The following is a 16,626-nucleotide window of genomic DNA, read 5'->3' on the forward strand; positions in this document are numbered from 1 at the left end:
CACATGATCTATGAGGTGGGTAAACCACCGCTCAGTTCACACGGGTGTGATTTTTACTCTTTCTCTCTCTCTCCCCTCAGCTCGCTCAATATCTGTTATCGTTTTCTGTCTGGTCGTTATTTATTTTTCCAATTTCTTTGCATATGCCACTCTCATTTCTTTCATATCACATACACAGTGGTACACTGCTGATCATTGCGACCGTAAGGTCGCAGTTTAGTATCAAAACCTCCACCGGCCGTCCGTCGGTCGGTCGGTCGGTTCGGTCGGTCACACGTCACACGTCACACGTCACACCTTTGCCCTGCTCATATCTCCGCATCAGTATGACATCACACCACATGTGTACACAAACCTTTGTGTACGTTGCTGTGGCAACAGTCTGTTGTTGCTGGTCTGTTGGTGTACGTTAGCAACCACCTTAGCAACCCCCTTTATACTGTAGGGCTCGTTTGTGTATTGTATGACATCACGCCACATCATCGGCTGAGGACTGTGTGATGTCATCATATCTCCATATATGGAGACATAGTTGCTCATGCCCAAATATGGGCTGGTGAGGTCAGACTTAGTGTGATGCGTAGGTTATCTCCATATATGGAGATTCAACTTCAATGAGTATATAAGACCGGCATTATCTACGACAGCTGCTATAAGCAACCCTGGCGATAAGGTCTGAGTCGAAGAAATGCTTCTTTCCTGGCAAGAATTGCCCCTTTATACTGTAGGGCTCGTTTGTGTATTGTATGACATCACGCCACATCATCGGCTGAGGACTGTGTGATGTCATCATATCTCCATATATGGAGACATAAGTTGCTCATGCCCAAATATGGGCTGGTGAGGTCAGACTTAGTGTGATGCGTAGGTTATCTCCATATATGGAGATTCAACTTCAATGAGTAACCATGGCAAACTGTCAACTGCCCGTATGTCTTGATAATTGGTAAAACAAACTTTTGACCTATTTTGTGGAGATAAGCGACCAACGGTCGCTTATCTCCCGATTAGGGAGTCTTACTGGTAGTTACAGTATAATATACATGATGATCTGTGTAATCAACACTAGAGGGCGATGTAAGGCATCTCATCTCACTCAGTTAACTACTGTACCATATGTGTCTTACACACAACACCCCCGTCAACGTGACGGTTGAAATAAAGATTATAAATTATGAATCTGCGAGGTTGCAACAAGCTTGCTGATCGGTTGTTTATTTCGGCGAGTGGCGTAAAACGGCCTTGAAACGGGAGCTACTCGACCTTCTTGCCGGCGCTAAAGCTAAGCTAACACAGTGTTGCCCTAGCAACCATAGAGTTATATATAATATAGAGAACTGACAGCCCGCCCCCCAGCTATTCATTTCAATGCAAGTTGCTCAGTAGTGGCGTTTTGAAGCAGCCGGAAGAAGCTAATCCAGGTGCATTGTGGGGGAAATTGGCAAACAAAAGTTTTGCCAATTTTACTTACGTCGAGACGTACTTACGTCACGAACGTCGCTCGACGTCCATTGAACCCTATTGTAGACCCCAGCAGCACACTCTTTACCTCGCCTGCTGTTCCAGCTTTGGCCCGTAGGGCTGGCTGCTTCAACTTTCTACCGTGGTACTGGGGGCTTGCTAGCAACCCTGTGGTTAGCTTTATCGACTCGGGGGGTCCCGAGACTAGGGGGAGGATAATTTACGATTCTGTCCCCATCAGATCGCAACTCGGACGGCGCTGTGTTGCTCGGCATAGTGACTCGGTCGCTGCCTCTGAGATGCCTCCCGTGGCTCAAGTCCCTGTCATTCTGTTGCTGTCTGAGGATGAGGAAATAAACACTGCGGTTCTTGGTATGCCCTGGCCTACCGCAAGCCCACAGTACCGCAATAATGTTTTTCCCACACATTAAATAAACATACAGTATGATACGATACTTAGTTTTTCTTTTGGAATGACGCTTGAATCCATTTTCGGACCACTTCGAAGGGAGGCAGTGTCCCTTCTAGCATAGCTGGCTCGCTGCTAATTTTGTTATTTATCAACTGTGCAGAGCACTCGCTTTGCTCCACGGGACATCAAAGCCTACCACTTGCTCCGCCTCGCACTGAAATACAAGCGCACCTTTTTCAATCATACAGCGTTTTCAATCGTAGTATGACATATATTGTACATACATAATGTGCATGCATACACACACACACACACACGCACGCACACACACGCACGCACGCACGCACGCACGCACCGCGCACACACACACATACAGAGGGATATGCGACACTGGAAAATAAATAAATAAAGAAAATACATAAAAAGATGGTAACAGTTATTGAATGAGTTAAGGGGAGAGAGAAAGGAGTAAAAAGAGAGAGACAGAGACATTGTGCTGTCCTTGCTGTGCCCTCTGTCCTTGTATACTCTCATTCTTTGTGTCTGTTATTAAAGTGCTCTGGTTTTAGGGTGAAATCCTAACCCCTGGTCCAAGCGATGTTGGCTCACATAGAATTCTAAGTACTTTGAGGACAGCCATGTTTTAGGTCAGTTTTAAGTGTGGTAAGGGAATCACGATTTTTCATGTATTTTCGGTAAGGCTTTCCATGTTTTGGTGGCAGCATAGCATATAGCTGAATGCATTTCCCCCCATGCTTGAGCCAAATCTTGGGGGGCTGAGCCTAGGTCAGATGAGCTCCCTCTGGTGTTAATGTAGCTCTACACTGCACCGATTCGGCGGTGATTCGGCAACGGAAGAAGTCAGAAAGCGTCTGCTGCCAACAAGGTATCTGATTGATTGATTGATTATTTTATTAGACAAAAAATGGAGATCAGTACAAGTATAGTCAATACAATAGAAATGTAATACAGTACAAGTACAGTTAAACACCCTCCCTAAAAGGAACATCCCAAAGAAGTCCTTTTACGGTCTTTTTTACAATTCAATTCATGGACATAACATTCATGGACATAACAAATAGCAAGCAAAGAAAACATTCAATAATATCACAGTTATAAAAACACTATATGTACAGGATAGGGGAACAAGAGGGTGGGGCTAAGGTAAGGGGGTGCTCACTTCTCTCCTGTCTATGAGAGAAGTGATAACTACCGTCAATAAAGCTGTGCCATCTGGTCGGGACTGTTGATGAAGAACTGAGCATGTTCAGTCATTTTCCGTCCTCGCTAGCCGTCGGTAGAGATGAGGGGGTTAATACTCCACTGTAGAGTGGACCTCTAATCTGTTACTGGTGCAGAAGCAAGCTTAAATAAGACCAGAGACATTTTCCCGTTGCACATTTGAACTAGATACCATATTCTCAATCTCAACTCTAAATTCCTATACCAATTGATCAACTCCAAGGCAAATTTAGCGCTAAAATGCCTGTGTTTGTTTTTTCCGAGCTGAGAGAGTTGTTGCCACATCAACAAACAAGCCCAAAAGAAGCGACCAGTTTCACCACTTGAGCCCTATTATTACTTCAGCAAAAATAATCTTGAAGTCTAAATAAGCCACTACAGTTCGGAGAACAAGCACAAACAAAAGCAACGTGCAATGAATATTTACAAGCGACTACTGGAAAACAAGCCAAAGTCGCGTACCGGTATAATAAGCAGACCTGGCAACTCACTGGCACACACAGATCAGCATTTCAGACTACTTTGCATGTGCAAAAACAATGTTCTTTCGGCCGGACTACAGTTTGTGCTTAATCTGTGCCAACAAAATGGCATAGACTGCCAGTCTGAACGAGTTGGAAAGAATCTCTGTTTGGTGGAGAGCCACCTTTATGCCCGTGGGCATCACTCTGTTGAAGTAGTTAGACAGGTACTGTTCCTTAAAGACCAGGCCCATTGCAAGTTGCTGAACTCTCTGTCTTCCACCTTGAGCCATCCCAGCCTAAATCAGCTGGGGTTAGGTGAGTCCTGGGTTTGAGGTTTATGAAGGCCTGACTTTTATGAAACCAAACTTTTCGTCGGAGAGTTACGTCTTTCCGACGTGCAGCTTTCCAAACTCTGATTCGGGGTAATGATTTTTAGAACTTGCCAGTGACGTAATTCTGTGGTTGAACTGGATCTTTCCGACGAAAGGTTCGGTTTCGGTTATGGACGTCTTATCAGTTTATTTTGATAGGTCTGAAGTTTTGTTTAGTGACATGGTGGTGTTTTAGAACCATGAGGTGCAAGCATAGTCAAAATGACACTGGATGAGAGCACCAGCTAGCGTCCTTAGAGACCTCTGACTTGTTGATAAACGAGGAGATCCTGCCTTAAAATCTTGTTCTTTGCTCTCTCTCTCTCTCTCTCTCTCTCTCTCTCTGCTTCGCTCTCTCCTCTCCATCTCATCCAATTCTCTGATCTCTTCTCTCTCCTTCTCCCTTTCTCTCTCCCTTTCTCTCTCTTCTCAATCCGATTTTCTGATCTCTCTCCCCCTCTGTTCTCATCTATTAGCACAATTTATTACTCTGTTTGTACATTCATGTCACATCTCTGAAGACACACATGCGCCTCCAACCTCCTTGTGTATGCACACACACACACACACACACACACACACACACACACACACACACACACACACACACACACACACTGCGGCTCCCCTCCTCCATGCTCCCGCTGTAAACCCTGAAACCTAATTCAAACGTCATTGCGTGCTGGTGTCGTGTAATATCACGCATTACATTGTTGTAGATCTGGTATTTTTGGCATAAGTGTGTGTGTATGTGCTCAGCATTTGCCTTATGAGGCCTGTTATCATCTTCCATTATAGATCCCTTCTCCGCAAATCCAATCACTACATAGCTGTACAGTAATTGCTAAGGAGTGTAATTCATGACTAATTCATGTCAGGGTTAATTTATTAAAAGTGCATGATCAATATTTCACACACCTCCTCCATTATTCACACCAGAACATGCGCTAAAACGTATCTGTGTCAGGCCATGGGCTTAGCATGGCAAAGTGTTTATGTGCGAGTGTGTGTGTTTTTGTGTGGATTTTGCATGCTTCACTGTGTCTCTATTGAAACGGCTTATTCACTGTGTGTTGCTTGCTACAGTACACAATAAAATCCTCTGTGTGTCAATATATCCATTTGTAAATCACAAAATTAGTATACAGTAAAGGGTCCAAGTCTTTTGTTTATATTTGTAGCACTCTTTCTTCAGTGTGTTGTGCAGTGCTGCGATGTTGTCAACAACTTGGACTCATTAGTGAAGAAGTTGTTTTTGTGTTTGATTGATGCTACGCTCATCTTGTCTCTGTCAACCCTGGGTCACAGAGAGAGTAGAAATGGATCCATTTATGCGTCCTTTTTTACGCTCCAGATAACCACTCTCACCTTGTCGCCTCTATTTTTGGAACTGGTGAAATGTTCCAACATTTTCTAAATAAGCAGAAATAGCCCATCTACAGTACAAGTAAAGATCACAGTTTCGAGCTTGTAATTTAGATTAGATCATCTATTTTCCCTGCGCACCGTCGCACAGTAAAGTAAAAAATATAGCTGACACTAAGAGGTTAAACTTGCACTGGGGGTTTTACTGGGTAGACAAGGAGGCTGCCATGGCTAGAATTTTAATTATTTACTCCGCTCAATTATTAGCCATCTATAAATGACTTGTTTAATCAGCTGTCTGAATGTGTGTTCTGCTGTGTGGTGTACTGTGCACCACTGTGAGTCCTGTGTGCAGTTACGTCTCAGCGTTACAGTAGTGTAAGTAGTGGTGGGTTGTCGTCGCGCCACAAACCAAAGCAAATGTCTGCCACGTAAACCCGTGTTTGGCAAGGAAGTGTTTTCTTATTGTGATTGTGAATGATTGACCTAGCAGTGCAATAAAGTCAAACATGACCGATGTACCGGGAGATCAGAATCCATTTTGCTAGGCTGGGTCTGAGCTGTCTAGCTTGTTAAGCTGAGTGTGTGTGGGTGGCACGGGTCTGTCTCATTTGGATATTCACGTACCTTATATATGGAGTGCATATTCATTCTAGAATGCTCGTTATGCTATGTATTATGCTGTCATTCATAGTGCTAGATGTTACACGTGTGTGCTTGCCTGCGTGCATGCGCGTGTGCGACGTGCTTTGTCTACTTCTTTGTTTCTTTGTCGTCACGCTTTGATCTTGCCGATCGTTTGATCTCGCCGATCTCAATGCGATAGTTTCAAACATTGAAAATATCGCACTGAGATAGAACGAGCATTTCCACATTCCTTTCTTACAATGGGAGTCAACGCTAGTGTCGTCACTTAGTTTCATACCAGATCACGCTGGTGTGTAGGCTACAGTATGAGCGGGTGTGTTGCATGAACATGCTTTTGTGTGTACTTTATAGCGTGTGTATAGTATCTCATTGAGAGAACAAGCAACAGCCTCTCCTTCCTCAACAGTTACTGTTGAGGTGCCTCAGAGCAAGGCATTTAACCTCCCCAACTGTTCCAGTCGTCTGGTGAACAATAAGACTGTGGTTGTACGGGGCGACTCTCCTGTACACTATGCAAATGGAGGTAACTGTATGGATTTGGACTCAGTGAACCTGTGCGGAACATGTGCACTCAGTAAACCTTCCTTGAATAAAATGTCAGAATACATCTGTTGTCGATTGTGTACACAGACAGAAGAGCTCGAGTGTGTGGGAGTCGTGGGTATAGGAGACAAAGTTACATTTAAACCACCCTCATATAAACACAGTATACTTTATGTATACACGCCGCAGATCTGAGCTTGTAAAAGTACCTGGCTGTAAGCTTCCAATTTTTAGTACACTTCCAAAGCTAAATGAACACTGGACAGGGAAAGTGCAAGAGAGACACAGAGAGAGTTGTGAGAGTAGAGACATATACTGTAGCGTGTAGCCCTTCCCCTGCCCCTTTGAATATCATCTCTCTCTCTCTCTCTCTCTCTCTCCCTCCCTCCCTCCCTCCCTCTGTGAGATTACCGTTCCCATAGTAACACAGCAGATTGGCTTGGAAGTCACAGTGGTTGTGGCTGCCATGGCAACACATTACATATGCTTGTGAGTCTCCCTGCTTCTCTGCTGTCAACCTGTGTAGGATGTTAGAGCATAGACACTCGCGCACGCGCAGACACGGACACACACACACACACACACACACACACACACACACACACACACACACACACACACACACACACACACACACACACACACACACACACACACACACACACACACACACACACACACACACACACACACACACACACACACACACACACACACAGACACACACACACACACACACACACACACACACACACACGCTTGTGTGCACTACACACACACACACACACACTGGCACACTGGAATGTGCCCATATACACAGGCATGCGCATAAACACAAACTCCCCACATTGTTGCATGTAACAATGGCTTGCTCAGTAAAGATTAAAGGGGCCACAGCGTCAAGTCATTTTGTAAATGGCTTATGATTTATGCAGCAGATAGATTCTGCACTCTCTGTATCTCTGCCAACGATCTACAGCAGGGGTCCGTTGGCAGACACATGAGCCTGCCTGAGACAGCATCACATACCGTAGTAGTACCCTTCTATATATCTATATATATATACGCGTATATTGTCACTGTCGGGCAGAAACCTTGTATCTCCAAGTTTCAAATTTGTATGTTTTTGAGCGGTGGTCACAACGCTCCTATACGTGGCCGTGTGTGTGGGTCTGTCTGTCTGTCTGTTTGTCTGTTTGTCTGTCTGTCTGTCTGTCTGTCTGTCTCCGGGTATGTAGCCTGCCCTGCAGTAACCTTTTCTGACCACACATGTTAAGGGAGGGGCGCTGTTGTTCAGGATAGGCCAGGCATAGGCCAGGCACACTCACACACAAACACACACAGGGGGCACACACACACACACACACACACACACACACACACACACACACACAGGGGGCACACACACACACACACACACACACACACACACACACACACACACACACACACACCACCGCTCAGTTCACACGAGTGTGATTTTTTTTGTTTTGTTTTGTTTTTGTAAATCATCAATCAAGAGCGTTGCACAAAAGTAGTGAAAATAGCAGATCAAGTGCTGTGGTGCTTGTAGATCGGCTATTTTCAAAACTTTAACTGGTTTTTGAAATAATAAAAAAAGGAGCGGTTTTGGACATACAAGGTTTCCACCCGAGAACAACGACATTAGGTATCTCTTACTGGGCTTATTGTATGCTTGCTCTACAGCTATGTCTATGCTATTTTAACTAAGCAGGATTCTGAGTTCTCAGCGGTTGATGAGCTGGCCAAAAAATCGTAGGCTATTACTGTTAAATGGCAATTCTTCAATTCCCTGTAATACTAACAATGTAAACGTTAAAATTACATAAATGGTTATTATGGGTTATGTACTGAGCAATGAATAAATGAATAATAAACATGGTGCCTCCTCTGTGGAACTGCTCCTCCAATGTGGTGTGTATTTTTCCAGAAATATTTTATAATAAATTCATATTTATTATAATAGTACTATACACTATACACTATATATAAGACTATACTATACACAGGTATATGAAAACTCCTGTTTTCTAAAATAGACTATGCAAGGCAACAGTGTAAATCAGTGGTGGGCAACTTTGATGATGGCGAGGGCCACTATATTTCCACCTTCACTCCAGAGGGCCACATTACATATTGCTACGTCCTACTTTGTCATTCTGGTATCTCATAAAAAAGAATAAAAAATAGCAGATCTACAAGCTCAAAACGCATTGCGCTGCGATGCGTTTTGAGCTTGTAGATCGGCTATTTTTGATTCTTTTGAATTGGAATCCTGAATTATCTTTTGTTGTTTTTGAATTGGAATCCTGAAATGTAACATTTTTATCTCATTTCAAATGCATTTAGTTATACTCATGTTAACTTCATGAACCAAAATTAAATACATTAGACAAAATAATTTTGAATACAACTATACTAGTCATTAAGCTACTAATATTAACTGAAGGAATTAAAGCAGGTCATGTTTGGAATTGTAACAGCTGAAATCAGTAATATATCAGTATTCCAGTATTAACCTGCGGGCCGCATTAACTCATACAGTGCCGCCGGCCACAAGGGGCGCTAGAGTGCCAGAAATTTCTCCATAGACCTTCCCTCTAGCTTCCGTCGACACTGTCCCAAGTGCCTTGGGATTTCACTCCAGCCAATGCTATGGGTGACGAGAGGAGGAAGCTAGCTGACACGTAGCCAAAATGCTAACCCATTTAGAAGCCCGATCTAAAGCTATTTCAGTCGCAAAAAAACGTTTTCTTTGGGTCTGGGAACACAATCCGGAGAAAATCCTGTCTAAAGATGTGATTTATTATTGGAGTGGGCGGCGCAATGCGGCCGTTAGCGCGACTACGGCCCGTGGATGGCCGATTCTAAGTCCCGGCCATGGATGGAAATTTAGACCGGGGCTTCGTTGAGGCCTCCGATTAAATAATTCATTTTATTAAATATCCCGAACTAGTTCGGGATAGGCACACTGGCATACGTTGCGCCGTCGACAGTATATATTGAGGTTTTTTTGGGGGGCTCTAAACTTTATTTTAAACCATTTTCAATGGAATAAATCGTCGGACCATCTAGCGTCTCTCGTTGGCTAGTGCTGGACGAGCAAGGACCACCCACGTTGCTCCAAGCAGCTCGGGGTAAGTAAAATAGCAAATAAAATATTGTATTGGATTGAAATAAAGCCGAACTTGTTCGGGATAGGCACTGTAAGAGTTAAGTGAAGGTGGGGGCCGCATGTTGCCCATGTATGGTGTAAATAGTATCCAAACAAGAAAAGTTTATTCCTATATTTCCCAACAAGAGTTTATGTCAGGGTGTCTGAAAGTGGGTGCCGCGACACCCTAGGGTGCCGTGACACAAGTCCAGGGGTGTCGCAGAATACTTTTGATAATATGTGGAATTTATCATCACTTCAGCTAACCCCCTTAGATCTGCTACTTAGTCAAAACTGACCTAAATATCACTTTGCTGCGCATTCTTTTTTGATCTTCGTCAAACCTAGCATATCTACAAGCTCACAACGCACTGCCATTTTTGAAGAACATCAACAGAATTTAAAATGATTTTCAACCTGTCCTAACGGAAACATATATTCTCTCTCATGTTTTAACTATACTGTATTTTAGGGGGTAAGATATACAGTATTTACGTACAGGAATATGACATACTGTAAATCGAAGGTGCTTTAAAGCAGTGGTTCTCAACCTGTGGGTCGGGACCCCCAGGGGAGTCCCCAAATTATTTTGGGGGATCAACAGATGATGAACTTGTTTTCTCACTCAACAGTAAACAAACCAACAAAAGGTTTAAGTGTATAGAGGGCATCTGCATATTTCTAAAGTGACAATTTAAGGACTTTTTAATACCTTTAAAATGACTAATAAAAAATTGGCCAAATGGTCAAATATTAGAGACAGAAATGTGAAAATAGCCGTTGTGAGCATGTAGATCTGCTATTTTCACAATAGAACCGTGTTGTACAAAATGTAAGCTCTCGAGACAGCCTCTGATAGCTACGCTTCTGAAGGAAGAGGGACAAACCAAGTGGGCGTTCCCTTTTCTTTGACGATGGCTAGCCAGATTGTACAAAATGCAATCCTCAACTCTTAGTGCTTATCATAATATATCATTATTTTGGGGGTCGCGGCCAGAAAAGGTTGAGTACCACTGCTTTAAAGGAACAATGTAATGGGGTGACGTGGATGTTAAAAGTTACTTACAGGTATAGGGGTGACCTGAGCCAAAAAAGTTGTGTTACTGTGGTTTGTTTATTGGAACAGAAGCTGCAGGTACAGTACATGTTACTGTGGTTTATTGCAGTGGTTCTCAACCTGGGGGTCAGGACCCCCAGAGGGGTCCCCAAATTATTTTGGGGGGTCCCCAGATGAATAGTTTAATGTGAAACACTGTTTTCTCACTCAACAGTAAACAAACCAACATAAAGTATAAGTGTATAGAGGGTCCACACATTTCTAAAGTGACAATTTAAGGACTTTTAAGATCCTTTTAATACCTCTAAAATAAAAAATTTAACATTGGCCATGTTGTCAAATATTAGAGGCACCGTGTTATACAAAATGGAATGCCTCAACTCTTTGTGTTCGTCAGGGTGGGGGGTCCCCAGTTAATATATGATTATTTTGGGGGTCGAGGCCTGAAAAGGTTGAGAACCACTGGTTTATTGGAACAGAAGCTGCAGGCAGGTACAGTACATGTTACTGTGGTTTATTGGAACAGAAGCTGCAGGTACAGTTCATGCCACCGGACCTCATGAGCCTTTCTAAGTGCCCTGCTCAGAGGCACTGCGGTGGTTGAGCGGTTCCTTCCTGGGTCACCGCAGCATGCCAGTCATGCACGGTGGACGGCAGAACAGGTCCCCATGTGTGACCCTGTCAGATGTTTCAGAGGGAGGCGATGAAGTGAAACTGACTGCTGACCTTCCACAAACATGTGTAGAAAATCTGCCTTGACTGCAGCCTGGGACCTGGCCAGTACATTTTTACACTGGGGTGAAAAAATGTCAGCCGCGCGCGTGTGTGCGTGTGCGCGCGTGCGTGCGTGTAAATGTTTGTGAAGGATGGACGAAGCAGTGTCAAATTGTTAGTTTCCATGTGGCACTGTATGAAACAGAGTGTAGTATTTGGATTAATTGGGTGACAGGAAAAACAAAAATCATTCTCTTTCACTCAGTTCCTTTACCCCCTAAAAAATATCAGGCTAAGCAGTTTAGGGTTTTCATTTCTAACTATTTTGTTCAAGGCATGCTGTGAATTGCGCACAGCAACAAAAAAAGGTTGATATCCCCTTAAAGAGGCGGTGCCATAGTTTTGTACTTTTTCTGGTTTTCATGTGTCTAGGAGGTTGACAGTACTTCATTAGACCCCCTGGTGTGGTTGTTATGAGCGATTATGTAGTGCCTTTCTATTTGGGTTTTAGCTCTAGGCTGTCACCTTGTGGGGTCAAACGTGCCGGTCCAAAAACACAGATACTTATTACATCACAGAATCAACCCCTACCCTAATTACCATTCACCCAACATACGTGGGTGTGGCTAACTTCAGCTGGGTCACCACCCACCATGACAACCACGCATACCAATGAACTGGTGGGTGTGGCCACATAAAAACATAATTTTAACTCTTTCTGTACACTTTTTGGGAAAAAAATCTTCCTCCTAGTATAATCATAATACCTGATAATCATGTTTTAGAGGGGGGAAAAATCATGGCACCCGCACTTTAAGCACACCCACACCCCCACACACACACACACACACACACACACACACACACACACACACACACACACACACACACACACACACACACACACACACACACACACACACACACACACACACACACAGTTTTTGGTGTGATGGGGACAGTAGTATTTATTAGCATGTGTATCTGTGACAGCTTAATTGCATGTGCATGTTGGCATGATTGTATTTGCCAGAGTGGATGCAAACTGTGTGTGTGTGCGTGTGTGCGAGTGGGTGAGTGAGTGAATTAGTGCATGGTGGGGGTCACAGGGTGATCACTTAGGGGGACACAGGGACAGGACAAGACAAGACAAGACAAGACAAGACAAGACAAGACATGGGTCATGAAGTGAAGAATACAGATGCAATCAAAGACATAAGCAAGCGTGTGCACGCGCACACAAACACACACACACACACACACACACACACACACACACACACACACACACACACACACACACACACACATAGGGCTGTCACAATTATTACATAATTGTCTAATCGCAATTATTTGACATAATCACAAATATTTTGTCATAATCGTCATAATCGTGAATGTTGAAAAATGTTCATACATTTACAAACATTTTCAGAGATAGTGTAAATAGCAGATCTACGGCTATTTCCACTATCAATGTTATTTTTTTCTAAGTAGAAAGTTGTCAAATATGTCAGTAATTTCTTTGTATATGTAAGTTATGTGTCATATCTGCCATGTGCAACTTCAAAGCCTAAAAGCCAAACAGAAATGTAATTGTCAACGACAAAAACACAATTAAATCGTTAATCGCAATTATTTGAGTGACAATTAATCGTCATGTAAAATGTCATATCGTGACAGCCCTACACACACACACACACACACACACACACACACACAGGCGAATATCACACACACACACACACACACACACACACACACACACACACACACACACACACACACACACAGGCGGACATCCATCCACGCTTCCCTCCTCTTGTCATTTATTTATTTATTTACATATTGTATGTGGCGTCGAGGCAGAGCGTTTCCATGGAAACAGTAACCCAGAGAGGGGGATGATAAAACAGAAGACAGGAGAGAGATGGAGGGAGGAAGGCAGAAGAGGACAGAGGTGGAGAGTGAGAAGAGAGATGGAAAGAAAGAGAGAGAGATGGAGAGAGAGAGAGAGCAGTAGATAAGAGAGAACGTGGTGCCAGGGGAGGCAGCGGAAGAGTCAAGAGCGTGTGTATGTGTGTGTGTGTGTGTGTGCTCGCGCGTGTGTGTGTGTGTGTGTGTGTGTGTGTGTGTGCGTGTGCGTGCGCGCACACTGTATCCGCGCCTGTGTGTGGGATGACAAGCAAAGTGATTTGAGTTCACCCGACAGAAACATTCCTGTTCTCACATATGCACACTTACACACTCCCACGCATGTTCACCAACATCAGTGAAGGACAGGAGAGCCTCCACTGTGTGTGTGTGTGTGTGTGTGTGTGTGTGTGTGTGTGTGTGTGTGTGTGTGTGTGTGTGTGTGTGTGTGTGTGTGTGTGTGTGTGTGTGTGTGTGTGTGTGTGTGTGTTTGTGTAGTGAAGTGATTTCACCTGACAGAACCTCTCCTGCCCTTTCTCTGTCTCTCTCTCTCTCTCTCTCTCTCTCTCTCTCTCTCTCTCTCTCTCTCTCTCTCTCTCTCTCTCTCTCTCTTTCTCTGGTTTGTCTTTGACTCTCTCGCTCTTTGTCTTTCCTGCATACATTTAGGTAAACGTGCACGCTAGTGTTGACAGGCGTGACAGGCGGCCGCATGGTGCCGTTTGACTGTTGGCCGGGGAGGAGATGTACTGTGGAAGGGTTGCTGTGTCACGGCTCGGCAGCAGACGTCTGCTTCCTTTCTCTCTCTTCCTCTCAACGTCCCTCTTTCGGTCTCTTTCTCTCTCTCTCTCACCCCCCTCCCCCTTTAATTTGTTCCTTCAACTATTAGGCAGTGGACGTTTTGGTAAAGGTTTAACAACCGAGAAATGGACAGCAATTGTTTTCTTTCTCTTTCCTGATTGTGAACAAGGGGGACATAATCGTCACTGTCGGGCAGAAACCTTGTATCTCCAAGTTTCAAATTTGTACATTTTTTCCCAAAGTAAGGCACTGCTTCATCATATGCCATCGCACAAAAGTAGTGAAAACAGCCGATCTACAAGCACACAACGCGCGTTGTGTGCTTGTAGAATGGCTGTTTTCACTAGTTTAAATCATTTTAAAAATGATAAATACAAAACAAACGGTTTTGGACATACAAGGTTTCCACCCGACAACGACGATATTTGTGGAATTCACGGTCCCATAGTCTCCGGCTTTCCTTGCTTTTCTTCAGCCCTCCCTCTGGCCAGTGGCCAGGTGGCCCCCATGAGAGTCAGCCACCCATAGAGCAGGCTGAGGTTCAGTCACACTCTGGATCCAGGCAGACACCTGTTGCACTTCTGACTGTAGCTGTTCACGCGGGGATCGTTGCAGTTCCAAGAACCCGGCCCGTAGCAGCAGGTGGTCTGGCCTTTGCTGTCAGGACTCCCAGGCTCTGGAAGGCATCCCGTAAAAGGAGCGCAGGCTGTGGCCAAAAAGCCACACATTTGATCCCTGCCATGTGTCCCATCAACCAGAGTGTCATGGATTGCCTTCAGCCTGAGACATAGTTAGTTGTGCATTGTGTTGTGCACCGAAAATAGACGATCTACAAGCTCCCAACGCATCATGCTGTGACGGATCGTGAGCTTGTAGTAACACAGTTGTGCGCTATTAAGTATAAAACTGGCGACACTGAACCGTTCGACCTGCTTGTCATTGAATGCTAATATGCCATATGATCGGCCAATGGGACCGTAGCTGAGAATGTCAAAAAGATGTTCTAAAAGGATGGATTTCATTGTACTTCATTTTGACTACAATCACCCCTGCTGGACGTCAAGAGCACTTTGTGCAAAGAATCAGGTTGCTACCGATGTATGAGTCCTTGTCGTCGTTTCTGTAACTTAAAGTGTTTTACGGGGTGGGGTTGTTGGCCCCACACCCAACCCCCAACCTGGAGGACCGATGTACTATAATCTATATTCATCTTTTTCTTCTTGATGAAACAGCATTTGGTGTCTAGTCATGTTTACCATGTTGGACATTTTATAGATCTGTCTATGGTTCTTTCTTGAGAGATAAAAGCTTAATCAAAAAAAAAAAAAAAAGAAGTGATGCAATTACTTTTCTCTCACTTGTCTCTCTCTCTCTTTTCCCCTCTCCATTTTTTCTCTCCCTCTCTCCTCTCGTTCCTCTTGTTTCTTCCTCGCTTCCTCATCAATTTCTCTCCTCTTCACTCCCTCATTCTCACTTTCGCTATCTCCCTCGTCTCACCCCCGCCCCCGTTCTCATCCTTTACTCATATACTCCCGCTCACTCACTCTCCAGGTACCTGATGAATGTGACTTTTGAGGGGCGTAATCTGTCATTCAGTGAGGATGGATATCAGATGCACCCCAAGCTCGTAATCATTCTGCTCAACAAGGACAGACAGTGGGACAGGGTGAGAGAAATCATCAACACACAATACAGCACTGTATACTGTACCCTAGAACAGTGGTCCTCAACCTTTTCAGGCCGCGACCCCCAAAATAATCATATTTGAACTGGGGACCCCACACCCAGCACAGGCACTTGGAATTGTAGGAGTTGGCATTACATTTAGTTTGACTCGATCTATTCTATTGTGAAAATAGCCGATCTACATGCTCATAACGCCTCGCGTCGCGAGGCGTTGTGAGCAATTTCTGCCTCTAATATTTGACCAATGTTTGACCAGAAGTATTAAAAATGTCTTTAAAGTCCTTAAATTGTCACTTTATAAATGTGCAGATACCCTATATACACTTAGACTGTATGTTGGTCTGTTGAGTGAGAAAACAATGTTAACATCTAGCTAAACATCTGGGGACCCCCCAAAATAATTTGGGGACCCCTCCGGGGGTCCCAACCCACAGGTTGAGAACCACGGCACTAGAACTCTGTTTAACCACTTTAACCTTGGTGTACCTACAGTATTTTAGGCTTGCCATTCTCAGTGAAACTTTTCACACATTTTCACAGATAGCAAAAATTGCTAAAATCATCTATTTAGACTATTTTTGAAGGTGGCTGGCCCAGCCTCATGCATCCATAGCTTTCGGTCAACTGAACCGGATCGTTTTCTTTCTTGTATTGAACTTGAAATGCCACGAAAACAGCCAAAAGAAGTTACGGCAGTGAAGCTTATTTTATTGAGTGAGTTTCACACGTGTTATCAGCTTAAAAGCGGTTCCCAAAATGCGAAGCAAATGCCACTG

The 16,626-nt window shown here is 44.0% G+C and overlaps 1 protein-coding gene across 1 annotated transcript in view; it reads left to right on the forward strand.

The window, feature by feature from the left end:
• grin2ba (glutamate receptor, ionotropic, N-methyl D-aspartate 2B-a) overlaps positions 1-16,626 on the forward strand; it is a gene marked incomplete at its 3' end in the record, with an annotated part of 176,396 nt that overhangs the window by 108,023 nt on the left and 51,747 nt on the right. The window contains exon 5 of the mRNA XM_080723629.1: positions 15,716-15,830. Within this exon, the coding sequence (XP_080579755.1) occupies positions 15,716-15,830 (115 nt within the window). The remainder of the gene's footprint in view (positions 1-15,715; positions 15,831-16,626) is intronic.

This window comes from Nannobrachium achirus, assembly GCF_963921795.1.
Source record: "Nannobrachium achirus genome assembly, chromosome: 4".
Lineage (NCBI taxonomy): Eukaryota > Metazoa > Chordata > Actinopteri > Myctophiformes > Myctophidae > Nannobrachium > Nannobrachium achirus.